This window comes from Odocoileus virginianus, chromosome 12 (genome assembly GCF_023699985.2).
Source record: "Odocoileus virginianus isolate 20LAN1187 ecotype Illinois chromosome 12, Ovbor_1.2, whole genome shotgun sequence".
In the NCBI taxonomy this organism is placed as follows: domain Eukaryota; kingdom Metazoa; phylum Chordata; class Mammalia; order Artiodactyla; family Cervidae; genus Odocoileus; species Odocoileus virginianus.
In genome coordinates, this window is record NC_069685.1 from 6,818,596 (window position 1) to 6,842,500 (window position 23,905).

General features: G+C 34.0%; 1 protein-coding gene across 5 annotated transcripts in view; it reads left to right on the forward strand.

Annotated features, from left to right (window-relative positions):
• Positions 1 to 23,905, forward strand: part of LRBA (LPS responsive beige-like anchor protein) — a 720,084-nt gene that overhangs the window by 296,469 nt on the left and 399,710 nt on the right. For all 5 annotated transcript variants that reach the window (XM_070474768.1, XM_070474770.1, XM_070474771.1 and 2 more), the window contains exon 37: positions 22,587 to 22,753. In XM_070474768.1, the coding sequence (XP_070330869.1) occupies positions 22,587 to 22,753 (167 nt within the window). The remainder of the gene's footprint in view (positions 1 to 22,586; positions 22,754 to 23,905) is intronic.

Sequence of the window (23,905 nt, forward strand, 5' to 3'; positions counted from 1 at the left end):
CGCTTTGCAATTATATATTTACTCATCTGGTTATTTTGTTTCCAGCTCTTCTCTCTGCTTCCCTCAGACAAGAACTCTTGTGTCTATTCATCACGTATTCATAGTGCCTGGCATATTGTCTTGCACATAGTACATCTTCAGTAAAGAATTGGTTAATAAATAAATGATAATTATAGCCTACACAATCAGTTTCTTTTTTTCTGATTTAAAATGGGGATACTGGTTCTTTTGGAGACAGAAAGGGTTCAATTCAGTGAGAAAGGCCATGGCAGAAGTATTTTTTAACCTATTACCAGCAAGAGTGATAGGTTGTAATAGTGTTCTAAATTTCCATGATTAGTGCCTTTGAAATTGCAGTTTTGAGTTCCTCTGTCCAAAAAGTACTGATTGTGCTAGAGATGAAGGGATAGGCAGGTTACACCATAAAGTGCAGGTTAGCACAGTTTATATTAAATAATTGCAAGGAACATCGTTGGCCACATTCTTTGGGCTTCTCTCTAGTGTTTAAAGTAATGTAAATTCGAACCTATGTTAACAGTGATGGCAGTTCCTTGGTGGTCTAGTCTGGAGAATTTGGCACTTCTACTGTGGTCCAGGTTCAGCCCTTGGTTGGAGAAATGAGATCCCAGAAGCTGTTTGCTGTGGCAAAAGCAAACAGGCAAGAAAACCAAAAAAAATAACCCCCAAAACAAAGAAAACCAGTGTTATATAACAGGGATATGTGGTGTTAGAAACATTTTCTGATTCTAGTCCTCTGCAATTTACTAGTTGGAAAGTATTGGGAAGAATTCACTGAGCCTCTCAGAGTCTTAGTTTTCCTCCTATAAAGTGAATATAATAAAACCTTAAAGATGTTATTGTGGAGAGTAAAATTTTATATTTTGTATTTTTATATTAAAATACATTTTAATTTATATCACATAGTTTTATATACATTTATAGTGTGGGTTAAATAGTTAAATTTCCTAACTGCCTGAATTTGAATTAGTTTATGTTCTGAATAATCTTGTGTTATTTAGATTCCAACTTTAAAGGGACACAGAATTTGTGATACCATTGCCTTTACTATAATTTAATTTTTTTCTTTCATTTTCATTACAAAATGCTGGTTTAGAATACAGATAAATACATTTCCTTTTGAGAACTGTTATTTAAGTTATTTTGTTGATTTTTTATTTAAAGAATGAATGCTAGTATTTTTAATAATATGCTTTACTAAAAGCTTTTCAAGGTTGAAATGCTTGAAATGGTATTTGTGTGATCATAAGTAACTTCTGGTTAATAATATTTTTTAACCGAACTCCAACTATTAGAGGTAACTATAAATAAAAATTGAAGCTTAAGATAATATAATACCAATTCATTACATCAGTACTGTTTTGCGTGTGTGTTTAAGAATGATTAATTAAGTCTTTTTTATTTAAGTCCTGGAAACCATTTTAACTGACTTTATAACATAACTGCAGACCATATATTTGTCTCATGATTTCTTCCATGAAAGCATGAAGAAGTGAATTATTGAAAAGATAAAAATAAATTTGTTTGCTTTCTGTCAGAGTTCATATCCACAGCTAACCTTGATAGAAGACCAGAGTGATTTAGACAAGTTTGCTTTGGAGATTCATAACATATGCTTGCTGGACAGAATTGAGTTATCTCTGCTCTGGAGAGTAAGTTATTGTAGCAGGAGCTGACAGAGATGAAGATAACTGAGGGAAATTCAATTACCTTTTAGTGTTTTCTTTCTAATAGGATTCTTAATGTGAAAAAGATCCTTAGATGATGCACCCCGGTATGAGTGAGATCTTCCTTGATACCTGTTCCCAGAATACCGTGAACATTCAGTTCCAAGCTGTCATTAACAGTGAAATAGGCAGTTTACTCTTAAGAATAGTTTTGATTGAAAGGTCTAATTTTTACTTGATGTCATTGGTGGTCTTTATAATCACTGACTACCCTCTGTGGTTTTCTTTAACAAAATATGTATTATTTTATCTGAGTTTATTATTTAACACATTGGGATCTTTTTCTTTTCCTTTCAGATGACCTTCCTGGAAGTATCTTGTAGCTTCTTAGTGTTGTTATAATTGTCGTCTCTCCATTTGATTGTCATATACTCAAGCTTGTCAGCCTTGTGTAAATGCTGTCAGAATCCTCATGCTCTCACGTTCACTTTGCTTTGTCATTCTGCCAGGGTTTTTGCTAATGCCATCTTTCTCACTCCCTTTTACCATTCCGTGTCTTGCATCCTTGCTTCTGTCCTTCCCTTTTCATCTCCAATCCTGGAACGAAAATACTACAGCTGTTCTCTTGATGTGACCTAGTTATACTTACCCATTAGCTCTTTTTTATTCTTCATATTCCTTGATTCTGTATCATTTGCCATTGATGGTCAACCCTTCCTTTTTGAAATTTCTTTTTTTACTTGACTTTCTTACTAGGTGCTTTTCTGGTTAGCTTATTACTTCTTATGGTTCTCCTTAAGTTTCATTTCTTCTCCGTTTCTTATTGCTTTACCAAAAGTATAGGTCTTTCACAGGAATACCACTCTGGTACTTTTAACTTGTATCATTTGTAATAATTTCATATAATGTCAACATCATATAAAAATTCTATGTAGAAGACATTAAATGTTTTTAGTGTAAAGTTCTTTTATTTATTGTCTTCTGTAGGTAATTAAAATTTTATAAACCATGAGAAGGCACAGAGTGAAACATCTCTTTTTAATCTCTTCCTGGATGCCTTCTACCTCCTCACCTTTGGAGGAAGCCATTGTTAGTTTCTTGGAAATCTTGTCCAGGTTTCTTTATGCATGTAAATAAAAATATGAATATATATTCTCATCCCCTATCCTTATATACATGTTACCATATATATGATATTTTATGCTTTGCTTTTTAAACCTAATGTTTTTTGGAGATTTTTTTTATACTTCCATTAGCAGCATATGAGTGTTTATTTCCTCATAGAATATGTTATCAAACTTTCAGACTTATGTTATTATTACAGATTATATATGACAGTATATAGTTTTCATTTGTATTTCTTAGTATAGTTTTAACTTGCATTTCTGTTTTTATGAGTGAAGTTGATTATCCTTAAGTCTTTTGTATTGTTTTTCTGGGTGTTTTTCTTATCTTACTGATTTGTAGAAGCTGTGTATATATTAAGGAATTAATCCTCTGATACACGTTATAAATATTTTTGCCAGTTTGTTGACTTGTATATGGTCGAGTTTTTGGTGTCCTACAGATGTGTTTTACAAAATATTTTTGTTCTTGAATTTATGAATGCTTTCTTTTATGGCTTGATATTTTGATTTGTAGTTGGAACGGTCTTTTACCCACGTAGATTATAAAGAAATTTCTCTGTGTTTCTTCTAGCATTTATAGTTTTATTGTCTTATGTTTAAATATTTCATTTACTTATAATCTATCTTATGATAAACTGTGATATGAATCTAACTTTATTTTACATGACAATATAATTTTTTTGGTACAATTACATAGTCCAAATGTTCTCCTCTGATTTGAGATGCCATTGTTAACATATACCAAATGGCTATATGTTTGGGGATTTTTTTTTTTAATAGTCTATATCTCCCTATTAGTCTCTGTGATTTCCTGTATTAGTGTTGATTTTTATTTAAATTATTGAGACCTTACAGTGCATTTTAATATTAATAGGGCTGTGTTGTTTTTTCTCATCATTGACTTCTAAAATATTTTTCAGAATTGCTGTGGCAAGTCTTGCTTAGCTAATAGTGTTAGATTCAGGTTGTTTTATTAAAAAGCTATTTTCATTGGATTCTGTTGAGTTTTTCAGGTATATAAACATTTCATGTATAGATATCGATAGTTTTTCCTTCGTATTTCCAAGTGTTATTCTTCTAATTGCTTTTTCTTATCTAGTTGATTTGGCTTATTCAGTTATGGTTGAAAAATAATAATAATTATTTGGTACCATATTCTGTTTATTAGTGTTTTATTTGTTGTTTTACCATTCTACCCTCTATGAATTGAACTTGTTTTAGATTCCACAAAAAAGTGAAATATTCATTTAGTTCTGTTTTGTTTTTTATATTAATGAAAAATTTATCCAATTTTGTCATCTTTAGTGGGAGCAGTAGAGTTCATAGTATGCTTTTTAAATATTAGATATTCATTGCTTGACATTAGATACTTATGGATTGACTAATCCCTTTTATCCTAATGATAGTACCAACTGATCCTTATCAGGTCATTACAGGTTACATTCTTTCATTTTAAACAGTCATAAATAATATAAATTTATGGATTTTTGTGATGATGCTTGAACTTAATTTGTGCTTAATTTGATTATAGTTGTATAATAGGTAAGAGCATATGAAACACTTCTATATATCTATAATTCCAAATCTGTTTTTTATTGATTTGTTTAGATTATCATGAAATAAAAACAACAGATGTGTTATGTAAAACTACTTTTCAGATATATGCTAGCATGTTCCCCTGAGAAACCCTGACTTAAGGAAAAATTTTATTAAGATCAGTGTTCTCTTTTTAATTAAAAATTACTAATCTGAGGAATATATATAGAGAAAAAAAGAAAAAATAGAGAAGAAAGAAAAAATCTAACAATGTAGAATAGTGTAAAGTAAAAAGAGAACATTCTCTAGTATCTTTTTCCTTACCATACTCCCAGAATAATGATTGGCACATAATTTTTCATACTTTATCATTACTGTACACTTTATGTATAATTTTATGCGTATATGTTTCTTGTGTAATATATATTCAACCCCAAATGGAATTATATTATGTAAATTGTTATGTATTTTGAGTCAGTAGTTCCTAAATTTTTATTTGTATATGGACTCTTGAGAATCTGACCTTGAAAAATTTATACAAATATAACCATGAAATTTTAAGTGTAATTTTTGGAGGTTTACAGATTCTGACTTGAAAGTATTTTATGTTACGGTCTCTGTGGTTTGCATATATCACTTATAGCAGCCATGTAAGGGAAATGGAGGCTAACCTTTCACTAATATCCATAAACCTTTCTTTTTTAGTGGATATTACATTTTCAGATTCTGGAATAGGTTAGAATATTCTTGTTGGAGACTTGGTGAGAGTTACTTGTTAAGAATATTTCAAAAATTGTTTACTGAGAGAAACAAACTTTAAAGTAGGATCCATTTATTTTCATTTCAATACCTAGTATAGGGTTGGAACATAGGAAGTTCTCAATGAAATGTTAAATTAATGAAAGCATCAACTAATAAAGAGAGAATATAGGGTTAATAAAGGTTTTCATAACCAGCTAGCAAAAATTTGGGGATTCGGTCTTTTCACATGAGATCTTAGATTCTTTTAGACTAAGAAAATATTCTGTTGATATCCTGGTAGAAGCGTAAAGAAAAGTAGTATTCATTATCCTCCCCTGTATTTCTTGTTAGTTTGCCACTGTTTTTCTTTTTCTCCCTGACTTTATTGAGGTTAGATTGACAAATAAATATGGTGTGTATTTAAGGTGCACAACATGATATTTTGATGTATGTGTACATTGTGAAATGGTTACCCCAATTGCGCAAATTAACATATCCTGCAACTCATGCCATTTGTGTTTGTGTGTGGTCGACCACTTGAGACCTAAGCAAATTTCAAGGATACAGCACATTCTCATTAACTATTATTGTCACACTGTACGTTAGGTATACAGAATTTACTAATTTCAGAATGTAAATTCTGTACCATTTGATCAATATCTTCCCTTTCCCGCCAGTCTTAAGCCTCTAGTATGAGTTTGAGTTTTTTGTTTTTAGATTCTGCATATAAGTGAAATCATGCAATATTTGCCTTTTTGTTTACGGCTTATCTCACTTAGCATATTGCCCTGCAATTCATCCATGTCATCACAATGGCAAGATTTCCCTTTTTTGAGGTTGAATAATATTCCAGTGTATGTGTACATTTTGTTTATCCATTTGTTGATGGATACCTAGGATGTTTCCGTATTTTGGCTATTTTTAATAATGCTGCAAGGAATTTGGGAGTGCATGTATTTATTCAAGGTAGTGAGTTGTTTCCTTTAAATAAAAAGAAGTGCATTGCTGGGTCATATAGTAGCTCTATTTTTAACTTTTTGGGAAACCTCCATGCTGTCTTCAGTAGTGGCTGGTCCAGTTTGTTCCCACTGGCAGTGCACAAGATTCCCTTTCCTCTACGTTCTCTCCCACCACTTGATATTGCTTATGTTATGTTAGAATATAAGCTATGTAGTAATCTTTAGATTTCCTTTCATTCAATCTTTAAATTGCAGAAAAATTTTTGAAACTGAAACCATAAACATATGTTTTCTCTGTTTATTTTCTCTTTCTACTAACTTTATATATTGGTTCTTACCTGCATGTAAAATTGGTGGAGTGCAAAATAAATCTGAGCTATTTAAACATTAGTTGATGAACAAACTTTTTTTCATCTTTGTCCACTTTTAAATTTTATATTCTCAAATTGAATTGAATTCCCCGATTTGTTTTTTAGTTAGTGGTTGAAATACAAAGCAAATGAAATAGAATGACACTATATATATTTTTTTTCTTAGTAACTTTTAGAGTAAAATTGTAATTATGATACAGTGAAAATATTTTCAAGTGAACTTCCCATTTATGCTTTCCTGCTTGTCTTGTCTTTTTATTTTATCCTTTCTTATTTATTCCCTTATATTTTTAACTCCTATTTGGAACATCTCATCTTAAGTGTGTTAGTCACTCAGTCATGTCTGACTCTTTGTGACCCCATGGACTAGTCCACCAGGCTTCTCTGCCCATGGAATTTTCTAGGCAAGAATGCTAGAGTGGGTAGCTATTTCCTTCTTAAGGAGCTGAGAAAGGGATGACCAAGGTTCATGATAACTTTTTAAAAGCTTAACTTTATGCCTTCTATTTCTCATGATGACTCTGTATTGGTGATTAATACATCCCACTGTCTTTGCAACATTTCTTTCTTGAGGTGCACTTTGCATTATCAGTTCTGTCATTTCCTGAAGAGATGACTAATTAACAGATCTTGAGTCATCATAGCTCAAGATCACAGCTTGAGTCGTAATAGCAAAGCAGTAGGATGGAAGTTCTTACCCTCTCTTTGGTATTTGTTTACTAGCATTATGGTTTTAGACATACTTCTTATCCTCTTTTTATATACTTCTTCATCTATAGCACAGGAATGGGAAAATGGTAAGCTTGACTCTTTCTCTCTCTCTCTCTATATATATATGTAGACACACACACATATAATTGTAGCTTTGGATATTATTTTATTTATGTTAGATAAAAATGATGTTGTAAACAAACATGAAAGTGATAAAATACTATAGATACGTTGGTTAAGTAAAGAACTATTATGAGTCCTTTTAAATGTCCAGATCACTTTAGTTTAATGAGCACTCAGCCAATGAGACCACAGATTACTCTGGTGCGGTTTCACATAGTTCTGACTTTCCAGTCAGATAACCTTGTGCATTAATTTTGCCTCTGCCATTTACTGACTGTGTGAGCTAAGACATTAATGTCTCATGTGAAAGTCAGGATAATAATGGTGCCTACCTATAGTAATGAGGAGTAAATGGGATTTGATAAGTGTAAAGTGCCTGTTAGGTGAGTCCATACTAAGTGTTTAATAATGCAGCTATTACTGTTACTTCAAAATGAAGAGTAACTTTTTTATTTTAAGTAATCTCAAGGATCACTCAAGGAACGCTTGTCTGTCCCACGCTTACTCTGGAATTCTTTCCTGCCCTATGGCCTTGATCCAGTCGACTGCTCTGTCAGAACTCTGGAGGCTATCTCTTAGTATCATGCAAGTGGCTTTCCCAGGAAGTAGCTGTTTTATCTTTATCCTGTTGCTCAAAGCATGGACATAGGCTTTTCTTTTTCTCCTTTGTAGACCTTGCAATGATGAAAGACATCACAGTGCAGAAAAGGAAAGCTCATTACTTGAGTTTTGCATCTGCTCATTCATAGGCCACACTCCTACCGAGGAGGTTTTCTCTTGACCTCTGTCTCTGTCGGCTTTGCCAAGTTGCAGGGGCTTGTTCAGCTCCCTCACATAGAGATCTCCTTTGATCACATTCCTTCTTCTTTTAGTACAGGCTGACTTGCATCCCGTCTTAGAATAAAAAGAATGCTGGCTCTTACTAAATCCAGGGTTCACCTTTTTTCCTTCTTCTGGTTAATTGACAATGGGACCATCAAACTCCTTAAGGAAAATTCTCACTCTGGCTTATCATACATGTTCTGGTTTATCTTTCACACCTGGACTCTTTAGTCATAGTATTTCTCAGTACATTTCCAAAGTCAGCTGTATTCATTCTGGAATGCACTATTTTTAGAGATTCTTCTAGGGTGTGTTTTAACTTGTCTCACTTCCTATTTTAGCTTCTTGATAATGGCCAGATTAAGAACTGGGCTCACAGCATTTTCTGCTCTCAGTCTTCTATGGGGGGTAACTTCTGAATAGAAAGTATACATGTCTACACAGGGCACATGCATGCATGTACATATTTTTTAAAAAAAAAATCATCCTTTTTAGAATAACGTGAAAGTAAAGAAGCTTGCATTGTTGGGACAAAGGAAGACCATTCTAAAGTAAGCTGATGTCTCTGACTTTGAAAGTTATAAGTGATGCTTCTCCAGCTCCAAGAAACGGAACTCTATTACTGGGCACTCCGTTAAAGGTAGAAAGCTAGAAAAAAGCGAAGGAACTATGGCCCAAGTGAAATGGAATTCATACCTGTGAGCAATGCTGATCAAATTAAATGTGAACTGAAAAATATATTTTCTTCATTGTGTTCTCATTAGATTCTAATATTGTAAAATATAGTCTTGATAGAGAACTAGATTCTTACTGCTGTTTAAAAATCTCTTCTAGGAAAATGTCTGAATATACTCCTTACAGATAGATAAAGCCTGTATTTAAGGTTTCAGTTTATGATATATCCTAGTTATCTTATCAGTTGACCAAATCAACTATTTATATGTTAAACCATTTATAAAAACCTTTGAGGAATAATGTTTTTAGGAAGGAAATGGGTAAAAATGCATTAGGCACCCAAGGAAGATATAAAGAAGCTTATACTGGTTTACTTAAAAAAAGAGAGAGCTCTGGTAATTGCAAGTCTTATTCTGTTATTCTTAAAGTTTTTTATTTGAACTGTTCTCATTTTTTCACCTCTATTTTGCTATATTTTATTTCTTCTATCTTAAATGAGCCCTTTCTTCTCCATGAAAAGATACTGAACCTCTAGTTCCTTTGTGAAACCCTCACTGGTTCTTAATAGTTCTTTTCTGTTCTTTCCAAGCACACTGTGAATATCTTTCATAGCAAGTATCTCATATTGTAATTATTTTTACTCCATGTCTCTCAGCTACATTCAGATGATGGAAGACAAGGGACTGTTTTCAGTATAGTTGCTTAACTTCATGACTGACTCTACATACAGTAACTGTTGGGTGTTAGTGTATATGCCTGTCAACATTCTGATTGTTTTATGTCTACCCATATTGGGACTTTATGAAAAGCACATCACATTGTATCCTTTTCTATGAGGAAACTGAGGCATGGGAGGTTAAATACCTAGCTTGATCATGAATGTGTCCAAGCCAAGATTTAAACTCAGGTTGTCTGGCTCCATAGTCTGTGTTCTTAACCACAGTATTAACTTTGGTTTCTTAAAGAATGAATTGATCTCTTTTTAACTTTTTGGTTTTCATGCTTGTTCTTGATCTACTGTTATTTGAAATTAAAATATATGTATACATATGTGTACACACACACACACACTACTTTTAGCCTAGTACAAGTAAGATGCCCTAGTTTTGTATGATTTCCAAAAAAACCTAATGGTTAGGTAGATACGTTGAGTTAAAAGATTATAGGATTTGTTTAAGATATTTAGCTCTTATGCAAATTAACAAAAAGTAAAGTTTAAAAAATAAAAACTTTTGAATTTCTCTCTCTCATTCACTGTATATGTGTTTATATGTATTTGTGTATAATTATAATCTTACAGGAAGATATACTTGCCTCATTATGAATTTTAGAATATAGTTATTTGAATTTAACTCTATTTAAATTTCCTGTCAATTTTATTTTATTATTTTTTATTTTTTTTAATATTTATTTATTTATTTGCACCAGGTCTTTACTTGCAGCATACAAACTCTTTAGTTGTGGCCTGTGGGATCTAGTTCCCTGACCAGGGATTGAACCCGGGTCCCCTGCACTGGGAGCATGGAGTCCCAGCCACTGGACCACCAGGGAAGTCCCAAATATCCTGTCAATTTTATTGATCACTGATACTAACCACATTTTACTTTATCTACCAAACTGATATATAATGTACACAGGCATTGTTAAAGAAATCAGTTTGTCTTTATGAAAGCTGTTTTGTTATTTACTTTAAAAATTTGTAATTTTCATTGTTAACAAGTAACTCTAATGTAGCAATGAAATAATGTAAACAGTGTTGTATGTGCATTTTACATGCAAGTGGAAACTGTAACCTTCTTCTTAGTGTTGACTTCACTTTACAAATATGTAAAAGCTTTTGAAGCTCATTTTTTTTATTCTCTAAAGTAAAATATTAGAACATATATTAGCCCTCAGATTATTTAAAAATATTGTTTGAAGTCTGCAATTGTAAAGATAAGAACCCAGCACATTGTATCCAGTCCATTAAAACAATAAGAAATGGAAGCGATACTTTGATAAGTGTTCTGCCTGTTTTCACCTTGAATGCTATTATCAGGGGGATGATACTATATCTATTTCATTGGCTTAGACTTTTTCATGCTGAGAGAAATCAATACTTCGAATCGTTGGATGACAGAAGAATCACTTTAGAATTAAAGGTGGCTGTCACACATTGTCATTGGTTGACTTTCGTTTGCTGTTGGGTTTTTTAAGCTTTTATTTTTCTAAGTTTTTCAGGAGGCTCTGTCACATTCCCACGGACAACATTTTTTTATTTTTAATGGTTGGACTTTAAATCTGAATTGAGATTGAGTGCAAAGACCTCCAAAATTGAACTGTTGAAAAGCTTCTTAATTTGTTGTCCTTTATATGATTGCCCTTTTAAATGGGTTACAGTGAGACAAACACTTTACAGTGTGAGTGATTTTTAGATAAATTGGGGCATAAGGTAGTACACTTAAAAGTGTTTACCAGAAAGTGTGTTTATTTAACTAAAAACATAATGCTGTGTATAGCCATGAAAAAGAATGAAGATAGAACTTCGTGTCTTGAAAAGGAATGATGTATAAGTTGATTTTATTTACATAGGCACTACATTCATGTTAACATGACTACACCTGTAGAAAGCAGCCAAACAGGGAGGAGGTAGAAGAGAGGAATTTCTTCATCATATAAGTCATTACTTTTTAAATTTTTGTATAAATGTCTTTTAAAAACTGAAGTACAAAACTTGTGAAGCCAATACATTTCAATTGCTTAATTAAAAATAAATGTTAGTAAATTAGAATAACGGGTTATAAAATATTTTAAAGATTTTAGCCTTGAACTTTTTAACTGAAATTTGTTTTTGTATCACAATATTATGCAAACTTAATGAAAACTTGCTTTATAATCTGTTTCTCATAAAATAGACTCTAGAAAAAAGTATGCATTTAACATTAATTTACCTCCTTTTCTTAGCTGAAGTGGTTGTGAGAAGCCTTGTGCATTTATATATCCAATCACAACCTTTTTTTTTTGCCATTAAACTAAATAATGTTATTTTCTCTAATGACTTACTTGCTTCTGTTTTTTTCTTTTAATACGTAACTGTGTGTTTTCTAATCATTGTAATTTCTTTTCCTGTTTTTGAACTTTACAAAAGTTGAATCAAAGTTGGTTTTCTCTGGCATTTTTAGTTCCAGTGTTATGTTTGTGAGATTCATTTCATTTGCTACATTTTCTTTTCCATTTTTAATACCGTGTGTTATTCTGTTTTGTGAGTAGAGCAGTGGTCTTTCATAATCGCTTCTGCTGTTGGTTGGCAATCCATTTTTAGCTGTTAGTATCGGGATCAGTGCCGCTTTACTGTCTGTTGGTGCCCATGCTCATGTCTGTCTGCAAGGGTGGGTTTGCTCTTCGTGACTCCATGGACCACAGCGTGCCAGGCTCCACTGGCCTTCACTGTCACAGGAGTTTGCTCAAACTCATGTCCATTGAGCCAGTGATGCCATCCAACCATCTCATCCTCTGTCATCCCCTTCTCCTTCTGCCCTCAATCTTTTCCTGCATCAAGGTCTTTTCCAGTGAGTTGGCTCTTCGCATTAAGTGGCCAAAGTAGTGGAGCTTCATCTTCAGCATCAGTCCTTCCAGTGAATATTCAGGGTTGATTTCCTTTAGGACTGACTGGTTTGATCTCCTTCCAGTCCAAGGGACTCTCAAGAGTCTTCTCAAGCCCACAATTCAGAAGCATCAATTCTTCAGTGCTCAGCCTTCTTTATGGTCGAACTCTCTGGAAAAACCTTAGCTTTGACTATGCAGACCTTTGTCTGAAAGTTATATCTTCACTTTTAAACCAGTCCATCATTTCATGTCCAATTCTAACTGTTACTTCTTGACCTGCGTGCAGATTAATCAGGAGACAAGGTGGTCTGCTATTCCCTTATCTTTAAGAATTTTCCACAGTTTGTTGTGACCCACACAGTCAGAGGTGTCAGCATTGTCAATGAAGCAGAAGTAGATATTTTTTCTGGAATTCCTTTGCTTTTTCTGTGATCCAGTGGATTTTGGCAATTTGATCTCTGGTTCCTCTGCCTTTTCAATTTCAGGTTGTACATTTGGAAGTTCTTGGTTTATGTACTGCTGAAGCCTATCGGGAAGGATTTTGATCATTACCTTGCTAGCATGTGAAATGAGCACAGTTTTACAGTAGTTTGAACATTCTTTGGCATTTCCTTTCTTTGGAATTGGAATGGAAAACTGACCTTCTCCAGTCCTGCGGCCAGTGCTGAGTTTTCTAAATTTGTTGACATATTGATTGCGGCACTGTAAAGCATCATCTTTTAGGATTTGAAATAGCTCAGCTAGAATTCCTTCTAGTTCATTTCATACTATGAACTAGCTTTGTTCATAGTAATGCTTTCAAGGCCCACTTGACTTCACATTCCAGGATGTCTGGCATGATGACTGACCACCTCATCGTGGTTACTCTGGTCATTAAGACCTTTTGTGTGTAGTTCTGTGTATTCTTGTCACCTCTTCTTAATCTCTTCTGTTTCTGTTAGGTCCTTACTGTTTATGTCCTTTATCGTGCCCATCCTTGCATGAAATGTTCCCTTGCTATCTCCAGTTTTTTTGAAGAGATCCCTAGTCTTCCCCATTCTCTTGTTTTCCTCCGTTTCTTTGTATTGTTCATTTAAGAAGGCTTTCTCCTCTCTCCTTGCTGTTCTCTGGAACTCTGCATTCAGTTCTCTATATCTTTCCCTTTCTCTCCTACCTTTCACTTCTCTTCTTTGCTTGGTTATTTGTAAAGCCTCCTCAGATAACCACTTTGCCCTCTTGCATTTCTTTTCACTTGGGATGGTTTTGGTCACTGCTTCCTGTACGGTGTTATGAATCTCCATCCATAGTTCTTCAGGCACTCTGTCCATCAAATCTAATCTCTTGAATCTATTTGTTACTTCCACTGTATAAATTTAAAGGATTTGATTTAGGTCATACCTGAATGGTCTGGTTGTTTTCCCTGCCTTCTTCAATTTAAGCCTGAATTTTGTGATAAGGAGCTGATGATCTGAGTCACAGTCAGCTTCAGGTGTTGTGTTTGTTGGCTGTATAGAGCTTCTCCATTTGGCTGCAGAGACTATAATCAGTCTGATTTCAGTGCTGACCATCTGGTGATGTCCATGTGTAGAGCTGTCTCTCCTGTTGCTACGACCCGTGATTTCTCATGACAAAACTCAGTTAGCCTTTGCCCTGCTTCATTTTGTACTCCAGGGCCAAACTTACTTTCACTTCCCGGAATCTCTTGACTTTCTAGTTTTGCATTCCAATCCCCTATGATGAAAAGGATGTCTTTTTTTGGTGTTAGTTCTAGAAGATCGAGTAGGTCTTCATAGAAGCCGTCAACTTCAGCTTCTTCAATATTTGTGGTTGTGGCTTAGACTTGGATTACTGTGATGTTGAATAGTTAGCCTTGGAAGGGAATTGAAATCATTCTACCATTTTTGAGATTGTACCCAAGTACTACATTTTGAACTCTTTTGTTGTCTGAGACCATTTCTGGTAGTTGTGTAGTGGTATGTCACTGTGTTTTATTTTGGATTTTCTTTACAAATTAAAGTGTACATTTTTTCTCCTGCTTGTTATGTATTATTTTTATTTTTGTTTTTGTTTTTATTTATTTTTATTAGTTGGAGGCTAATTACTTTACAGTATTGTAGTGGTTTTTGTCATACATTGACATGAATCAGCCATGGATTATTTTTTTGAAAAGAATTTTTGTGCAGTACCTATTTGTCTTTTACCTGGTTTCTTATTAGTTCTCTCTCTTACTGTTTATCTACCTTACTGATTTTATAGAGTGCATTGACCTACTTAGTGTGTGTGCTAGTTTTTTCAATGTGAATATTTAAACTACTTTCTTTCCTGTTAGTGCCTTGACTATTCATTTTTAAGAACTTCTTAAATATACTTTATTGAGTGATTTATATATAATATACTCCAGATATACAGTTGGATGAGTTTTGACAAGTGTATATATCTTTGTTGCTGTTATAATCAAGATATGGAAATTTTCTGTCATCTTGGAGAATTCGCTTTTGTTTCAGTGTGGTCAGTTCCGCTGCACATACACACACTGGTGGTGGTGGTTTAGTCGCTCAGTCGTGTCCGACCCCTGCGACCCCACCGGCTGTAGCCCGCCAGGCTCCTCTGTCCATGCGGTTCTCCAGGCAGGAATACTGGCGTGGGTTGCCATTTCCTTCTCCAGGGGAATCTTCCTGACCCAGGAACTGAACCCAGGTGTCCTGCCTTTCAGGCAGATTCATACACATACCTAACTGTAGACAACTGCTCATCTGGTTTCTGTTATTATAGATAGTTTGGTGTGGTACACAATTTCATATACATTACATAATGGGTGCTCTAATGTCTGGATTGTTTGGGTCAACATAAAATTCTTGATACTAATCCACATTGTTGTTTGTGTATTACTGTCTTGTTTTTTATACTGCTTAGCAGTACTGCTTTGTTTATCCATTCCTCTGTGGGTGTATATTGGGTAATTTCCAGTGTTTGGCTCTTACGATTAAAAGCATTATGGGCATTTTCATACAATTCGTTTTTGTGCAAATATGTTATCATTCATTTGGAGGAAATACCTAGGAGTATAATTGCAATGTGCTGTTGCAAGTTTATATTTAGGCTTAGGAGAAGCTGCCAGACTATTTTCTAGACTACTTGTAGGTTTTACCCTTCATCAGTCTAGTTGGTAGGTATGAGAGTTCCCTTTGTTCCACATCCTCGCCAATATTTATTATCAGTTCCTGTAATTTCAGCCCTTCTAGTGTGTATATAATGATAGAGTGTTGTGGATTTTTGTTGAATTTCTCTGCTGACTATGCATTTTTTCACATACTTATTAGTCATTTGTATATCTTTGGTAAAATGTCTAGTCAGATCCTTTGTTTATGGTTTTAAATTTCTTTGTCTTTATTGCACTGTAGGAGTTCTTTATATTTCCTGTAAGGAACTCTTTCGTCAGTTATACATATGGTGAATGTTTCTTCTCATTGCCTTTTCATTTTCTTTTTTCCTTTATTCATTTATTTTTAATTTCTTTTTTAATTGCAGGAAAATTGCTAAACAACATTGTGTTGGTTTCTGCTGTACAACATCACGAATCAGCTGTAATCACACATGTGTCACCTCCCTTTTTAGCTTCCTCCCCTCCTTACCCACCCCAGAGTTCATTACAGAATGCCAGGCTAGGCTCCCAACTTTTCACTTGGTATCTTTTTTACTTACGGGAGTGCATATATGTTGATGTTACTTTTTCCATTCATCCCACTCTCTCCTTCCCTCACTGGCCTTTTCATTTTCTGAATGGTGATTTTTACAGGGCAGATTTTATAAGTTTCACTGAAGTCTAATTTGTCAATTTTTTTATGGTTATGATTTTCTTTTACACTCTCCAGTCTATGAATTTTAGTCTTAGTATTCTCTCCTTCTTGAAGTTCATAAAATTTTCTGTTTTTTTCCCTAGAAGTGCTAAATTTTAACTTTTACATTTATATTTTTCACTCATTTTGAATTAAACATTTTGTGTGTGGTATGAGGTGAAAACAAGTTTTTTTCTTTTTTTGCTCCTTTGACAGTGGCCAGGTGTTTCAGTACCAGTTGTTGAAAAGCACTGTTTTTTCATTTCGTAACCTATGCTGTCTTGATTTCTTATTTTACAGTGTGATTCAGAGTAAAAAATTCTACAGTTTCATCTCTCGTTTGTAAATTTTTTTTCTTTTCTTTTTTGTTCGGGTATATTTTAGACTCAGCTGTCAATATGTCCTTAAGAAAACCTCCCAAAGTATTAATTAAGATTGAGTTGAACCTATAAAACCAATTTGAAAAGTATATATTTTTTTTAAATACTGAGATTTAAAATCTATGAACATTGTCTATATCTTCAGTTATTTAGTCTTAGTTTCTCTTAGCAGTGTTTTATGGTTTTCATTGTGTAGACTTGAATATGTTTTTATATACTGCTAAATATTTCACATTATTAATGATATTGTTAATTGTTTTTTTTAATTTTTTTTGAGTTATTTATTGCCAGTATGTAGGTACATAATTAACTTTTAGTATATTGACCTTTTATCTAAGAAACTTGTATTATATATTCTAGTAGTTTTTTCTTAGAATGCTCAGAATTATAATGTGGAGGAAGGCATATACAAATAAAGAGTCTGTTAGTCTTTCCTTTTCAAACTGTCGTTTTGCTTACTTGTTTATTTTTTGTCTCATTCTGTTGGTTAAGATCTCTTTTACCATATTGAGTAGAAGTCATGAGAGAGGACATAGCACTTTATTTCCAGTTTTAGTTGAATAATTTTTATAGATGTCCTTCCTAAGGTTTAGGAAGTCTCTTGTATTCCTGGTTTGTGGAGTGCTTGTTATTTAATTAATTTATTTATTTTCATGAAAGGGTTTTGAATGTTAATTGATTATTTAATTAATTGCTTTTAAAAATGATTTAGATATGTTTTTCTCCCTTTTTTCTGTCTTATAGTGAATTTTATGCTGGTTTATATTTAAATATTAAATCAACTTTACATTCCATAGATATACTCTACTTCATCATGGTCTATAGTCTGTTTTATATATAGCTGAATGGTAGTACTTTGTTGAGTTTTTGTGTTTATTTATGCAAATTGTTATTATTTAGTTTTCTGTTCCCTTAATGCAAAATTAGTTGCAGTGTATTCCTTAGCTTCTGTCATCTGAGTTTAAGATTTGTATTATTTCTTCCTTGAATATTTAATATTTTCTAATATATTTAAATGTATAAATTTTACTTTAAATGCTGTTCTATCCAGTTCCCACAGTTTTTTCTAATTTTCTTTGTGATTTCATTTTTGATCCATATTTTTTATTTGGAGATGTTGTTTAATTTCCAGTTATTTTGGATTTTTTGAGTTTTTTTCCACCTTTTATATTCAGGTAAAGAATCAAAAGGACTTCTAGATTTCCATATATTTTCCTCTGCATGAGTTCCTCTTCTCTAGTAGTTTGTCTTTCAAATTTTCCCTCTTACGTTCTCAGTAGACATCTTTAAACTTGTTTCACATACAACAGCTCTAGGAGAAGTGCGTTTTCCTGCCCTTGAACGTGTCTGCACGCCGTTTGGGCAGTGGTGTGTAGTCTAGTGTGTCTGGCACACAGACTGTGGATGGGTGGTGATGTAAAAGGTGATACTCCACTGTAGAGCTGGCTGCACGTACGCAGATCTAGGCAGTAAAATTTGGTTCTAAGTTTTCAGTATCTTAAACAATTATGTATTTTTTGAGGATAGGATCTGTACATATATCTATGTTATTCCAAAGCAAATTTTTCTAGAAATAATTCTGGGACTTCTCATAAAAGGACAGAAGATTATTTCAAGAGCTGAGTTGTGAGCAAATAAAGATCTACATTAGGGCTGTGATGAGTGGTTAGAGGTTTTGCTGGGAATGATGGGATATGATGTGAGGGAAATTGAAAAGTCACAGATGACAGAAATAGAAAACCTTTCCCTTTTCAGTGTAATAGCATGTTTGGGATAAAGATGGTGGGTTGTATGTTTTAAATTTTAGGTACTTATTGAATGATTGGAGACTGTCCTACAGATAGAAATGTGGGATCTGGATTTGGGAAACAGCTGAGTCAAACATGAAAAACTTGAAGCTACATCTAAATTGATAATAGCAGATGATGATGGGAGTGGATGATATTGCCAAGGGACATATGACAAAGCTTTGAGAAAATGCAAGCATCCTGGGAGATAATGAAGAGGAAGTCTGACCACCAGAAAGGTCATCAGAGTGATGGCAGGAGCATAATAGAGAAATGTGCTTGATTTTAAGTTCATTCCTCTCTGAGCTTTCATACAAAGGATAGATAGTAAACTTAGAGACATATATCTGAAAGGAAAGGCTAAATGTGATATTGTCTTTACTTCTTTATTTTAAGATCCAGAATAGTTATTTGGATTATAATTGATCAGTCTAAATTGCTCCTCTCTTCAGTTAAGTGAATTTTTTAAGAACTAGATTTATCTTATGTTTTATTAATTCTATATTAATAAATCTTAGATTTCTTTAGCAATAATCAAATTCAAATCAAATATATTTGAATTAGTTCCCAGGATACTTTTTTCTGTTTTTTTAATTTTAAGATTCAGGTTGGGCAGGAGGGTCATTGTTGTGATGCTATATTACTTAGTTCATGTGTTGCTTAAAGTAGGAAAACAGAAAAGTTGATGTGAAGTAAAACTGAATGAAAGTCCTAGACCTGGTGGGCTTCCCAAGTGGCGCTCATGGCAAAGAACCCTTCTGCCAATGCAGGAGACACAAGAGGCCTGGGTTCAATCCCTGGGCTAGGAAGATCCCCTGGAGAAGGAAATGGCAACCCACTACAGTATTCTTGACTGGAGAATCCCATGGACAGACGAGCCGGGTGGCCTACAGTCCATAGGGTCCAGAGTCTAACACAACTGAAGCAATTTAGCAGGCACACATTAGACCTGGCCCTTGAATTTATTGATAGATGGTACATTTTGGTAAGGTCTTTTGGGATACCTCCACTTAACCCTTAAACACAAGTACACACACACACACACACACACACACACACACACACACACACACACATATTCCTTCAATAAGTAACATGTGTTTGATCTTCAGGCAAATATTCCTCATCTGTATTTGACTTTGAATGATATGTCATATGTTGAATATGTTATTGGTTTTTTAATAAGAATAAAATTGCATTTTAAAGATGCTTTTAAGAATAGATGCAAGTTCATTATATCGTTACAAAACATTCTTGTTTGGTTTCCTTTTATCATGTTTTAAGGTTAGATGTGACTCTAATGTTCCACAATGAGACAGAGATTGATAATCAGGAGAGAATAGCCCTTTAATGTGATTTATATCTATAGATTTTATGTCAGATATGAAAAGTTGCTGTTTATATTATAAAGGAGGATCCATTAAAGAGCACTTTAAACCATTTTGCTATTTAACTTACTACCTTGGACTCTTCTTTTTAGAATTATGCCTTTTTATGCAAACTTCAGTTGCTTACCAAATGTTTTGAAGAATATGATTTAATAAAGTTAAACTAGTCTAATATTAATAAAGTACATACAGGTAGCCTATTTAATAATGTATTTTTTGGTAATTTTGGTACATTTAATATGAAGGTATCTGGTGTTTCAGGGGAGTATTCAAACCAATTATTTTTTAATTTCCATCAATAATCTTAATTCCCTCTTATTATCAGGTGAGGTTAGATAAAGGCATACTGTGCGTCCATTGGGGGATGTTTAAGCTATACACATTCTCACAGTGTCTGCTGTTTTGTCCTTTTGGTTTTAGCATGTGGTTGACTTTGATGTGAAGTAACCTACAGAGTGCTGCCTAGTTCTGGGATGAATCTCTGAAAATATCACATAGTAGTTAACCTTTGTGTTAACAATGGAATAATTCCCTAGTTATCTTCACTTAAACTACTCCCTTCAAGTGTTTCTTAATCATATTTTCTTTGCTCAAATCATGATTTTGACAGACTGAACTATCTTGGCGTTTGTTTGGCTCAGGCTTTTATTTTTTAACGTGGTGTCTGGCACTTGCCTGTGTGTGCATGTTCGGTCGTTTCAGTCAGTGCATGTTCGGTCGTTTCAATCATGTCCGACTCTTTGCGACTCTATGGACTGTAGCCCTCCAGGCTTCTCTGTCCGAGGGATTGCCTGGGCAACAATACTGGAGTGGGTTGCCGTTCACTTTTCCAGGAGATTTTCCTGACCCAGGGATTGAGCCCGTGTCTCCTGCATTGCCGGTGGACTCTTTATCTTTGAGCCACTGGGGAAGCCTGGCATTTGCTTGTATTTTATATATAAATGAATCTCATTTATAACATAATTTATTTTTTCCATATCAGTGCTTAGGTAAAAGAGGTACTTTCCTTTTAACAATATACAGAAACTAACCTCCTAGAAATTGGCCAAAATCTTTTAAGTGTACGATCCTTAGAGGTAATATAATCCTCTCATTTTGGCAGATGGGAGGACAGTTAGACCTAGCAAGGTAAAGTGCTTAAGACTGATAAAGACTGCCAAAGATGATGCTTTAGTCTGGTTTTTGATTTGTTTTCTAGTCGTACATTTATTCATATGCATAATAACATATTCATATATATTATATTATTTGTATGAAAGGGATTTTGCATCTGCAAATTTTGGTATCCATGGGGGTCCTGGAACCTTGCTCCCTTCCCCCCCCACGCCCCCACCCCCACCACAGATAGCAAGAGATGACTGTACTTTTATTCCCAATTCCCTTCTCATAGTCTAGAATGGGGATTCTCCAGGGCAAAGGCTATTAAGCTGATTCAGCCTTTGATCTCAGTAGCCTAGTGTTCTGTACAAACCAAGAGATATTTGATTCTTTATGCGTTTACACAAACACCATATCATTGGGGTTGCTTGTGGTATTAGGAACAGAAAACCTAGTTCATATTGGACTTCAGTGAATGAACAGGAGCTTATAGTTTCTTGTAAAAAGTCTTAAAGGAAAAAAAGGTCTCTCAGAAAGTTTAATTTAAAGGTAGGCTGATCTTAGCTTGACCCACAAGTTTACGATCCCATTCAGAGTAGGCTAGTTATGTAATCCTCATACCTCCGCTCCCTGTGGGTATTGTCTTCATCCTCAGGCTTGCTTCTCTTCTGGTGCAGAAAGAGCCCTCAGTACTCCTGGAACCATGCACTCCCTCTCTCTCACTCTAAGAGAAAGGAAGGAACTATCCAGCTGGACTGACCTTTTAAGTAACAAGTTTACATTAATCATTATTTTTTTTAATTTTAAGCAATTAATTAGGTAGCATAGCATCTTAAACATGATACCACAGATGTCTGCATTCCAAAAGCAAAGAAATAAGCATCCTGGAAACTAGTGATTGTGTTGTATCTGATTATTGCTAAAGAATTCTAAATTTGTTTTGGCAAAATTGATGTCTAAGAAAGTACTGTTCAAACTTTAATTTAGAAATCACCTTGAGATCTCATTAAAATCCAGGTTTTGATTTAGTTGGTGTGGAGTGGGACCTATAATTCTGCACTTTTAATAAGTTCCTAGGTTATTCTAGTGCTGGTGGTCCATTTTGCGTCGCCAGGGTTTGAGAGACCACACTGTTGCTGGTGTTTTCTAAAGCTGTTGAGAACTAGCTTGGTTTACTAGTACAAACCGCCAGCTTCTCTTTTCTGGACCTGTGCAGTAGCCTGATAACCCATCTCCCTCCTTAAGCCTCTTGTTCCTCTGTCTCTAAATGGAGCTGTGCTGATCATTTTAATATGTAAATCAGTCACATCATTCCCCTGATTAACCTACGGGTAACCCATTGCTTTAGAATGGAATCTAAACTCCTTACCATAACTACACAGTACTAAATGATGCAACCCCCGCCTGCCTCCCTCTCCAGTCTCTCTCCATACCATTCTTCTCTTTGTTCACTTTGCTTTAGTTCTTTGCAACCTCCCTTCATGCTACTTGTAGTGTGGACCCCACATCTGCACATCACTGGCTTCTTCTCTTTATTTAGGTCTCTGCTTAGATATTAACCACTTCTGAGTGTACCTTCTGAATGACAGAGAAATAAATTCTCGGGGGATTGTTGTACTGAGGCAGTAGGTCACCAACTCTGTCAGTTCAGCTCATGAGCAATGTAAAAGTCACTTTAAATTTTTGTTTGGTTCTGTGCATATTAGAGATTATTTCATCATGCATTTAAAGGGGTTTTCCCCCATATTTTTATATTAATAGATGTTTCTTTTTCCTATCCAAGTCTCTGTGTGCCCAGTATTCAGCAGACAAACGAGAAGATGAGAAGATGTGTGATCATTTGATAAGAGCAGCTAAATATCGAGACCATGTCACAGCAACTCAACTAATCCAGAAAATTATCAACATTCTCACAGACAAGCATGGAGCCTGGGGGAATTCTGCAGTGAGGTAAAGAGATACCTTTAGGGTTTGGCCACTGATTTTCTGTGGAAGGCCTCGGTTAAGATAAATGGCTTTGATCAAATGGATATGATCAAGACCAGATGAAGAACGGAGTAATTTAATTTTGTAATTTATCTTCTACATGAATTTAAAGCAAAGGGGAAGGAGAAAATCAGTATGGGTATAGTTATGGATTTTTATGGATATTTCAGTTTTCCTTTAACTACTCTTAAAAGAATAGTTGCTTGTGTATTTATTCATTTTGAAGTGAACTGTTAAGGGAAGTAGTTGGTTTAAACTATTTTACTTGCAGCACTTATATCTGAATTTATTCAGGTATGCTATTTTATTTGAAGAAACGATTCCCTATTTACACTTTTTAGTTTTTAGCATATAAATTTGAAAACATAGTAATATATGTTGTCTTACTGAGTTTTGTTGCAGATTACTGGGCTATGATGAAACAATACCATCTTTAAAATTTTATTTACTATATCTACCTCCTTTTCAGATTACTAAACTGAACAAGCAGTTTTTAGTTCTAATTTTAGAAACAAAATATTTAAATTACTTTCTCAGACTAAGGAACTTAGATAAGTCATAAAATTTAATCTTTTTGGAATACTTTATTCTACAAGTTTTAGGAACATGTTTTGACTCATTTTAAGTAATGTTAACGAAAAAGTTAATTTCGCACTAGAAAAACATTTTTTAGTTTCTCATTTCTGCATAACTTTTTCTGGAAGACAACAACAACAAAGGAAAATAGTAAATTGCTTGTGTATTATTTATAGGTGTAATTGGTTTCTGCTTGTGTTTCAAGCAGTTTATGTGTTTAGGAAAGTCTAGTTTTAGAGATTTTCCAGTAAATAGAAAATGATTTTAGTTTTTTTTAAGCTGAATTTTATAAACTAGTTGAGTTAAAACCTGTTCTGGGATGTTTTTGAGTACAAGTATTTGCTAATATAGAGAAGATCTATCTCATCATGCTTATCTTGAAAAATACTTAAAATGAATCTCATTTCTTAGCATATCATTTTTGATGTTCAGAAGACAAACAGGTCAAGACAAAAGGACTGACTAAAGGCAGAAACCGTGTTTGTTTGTTTTAATCGTATTCCAGCTGATCTCAGCTGCAAGAGTGGTCATGGGAATGAC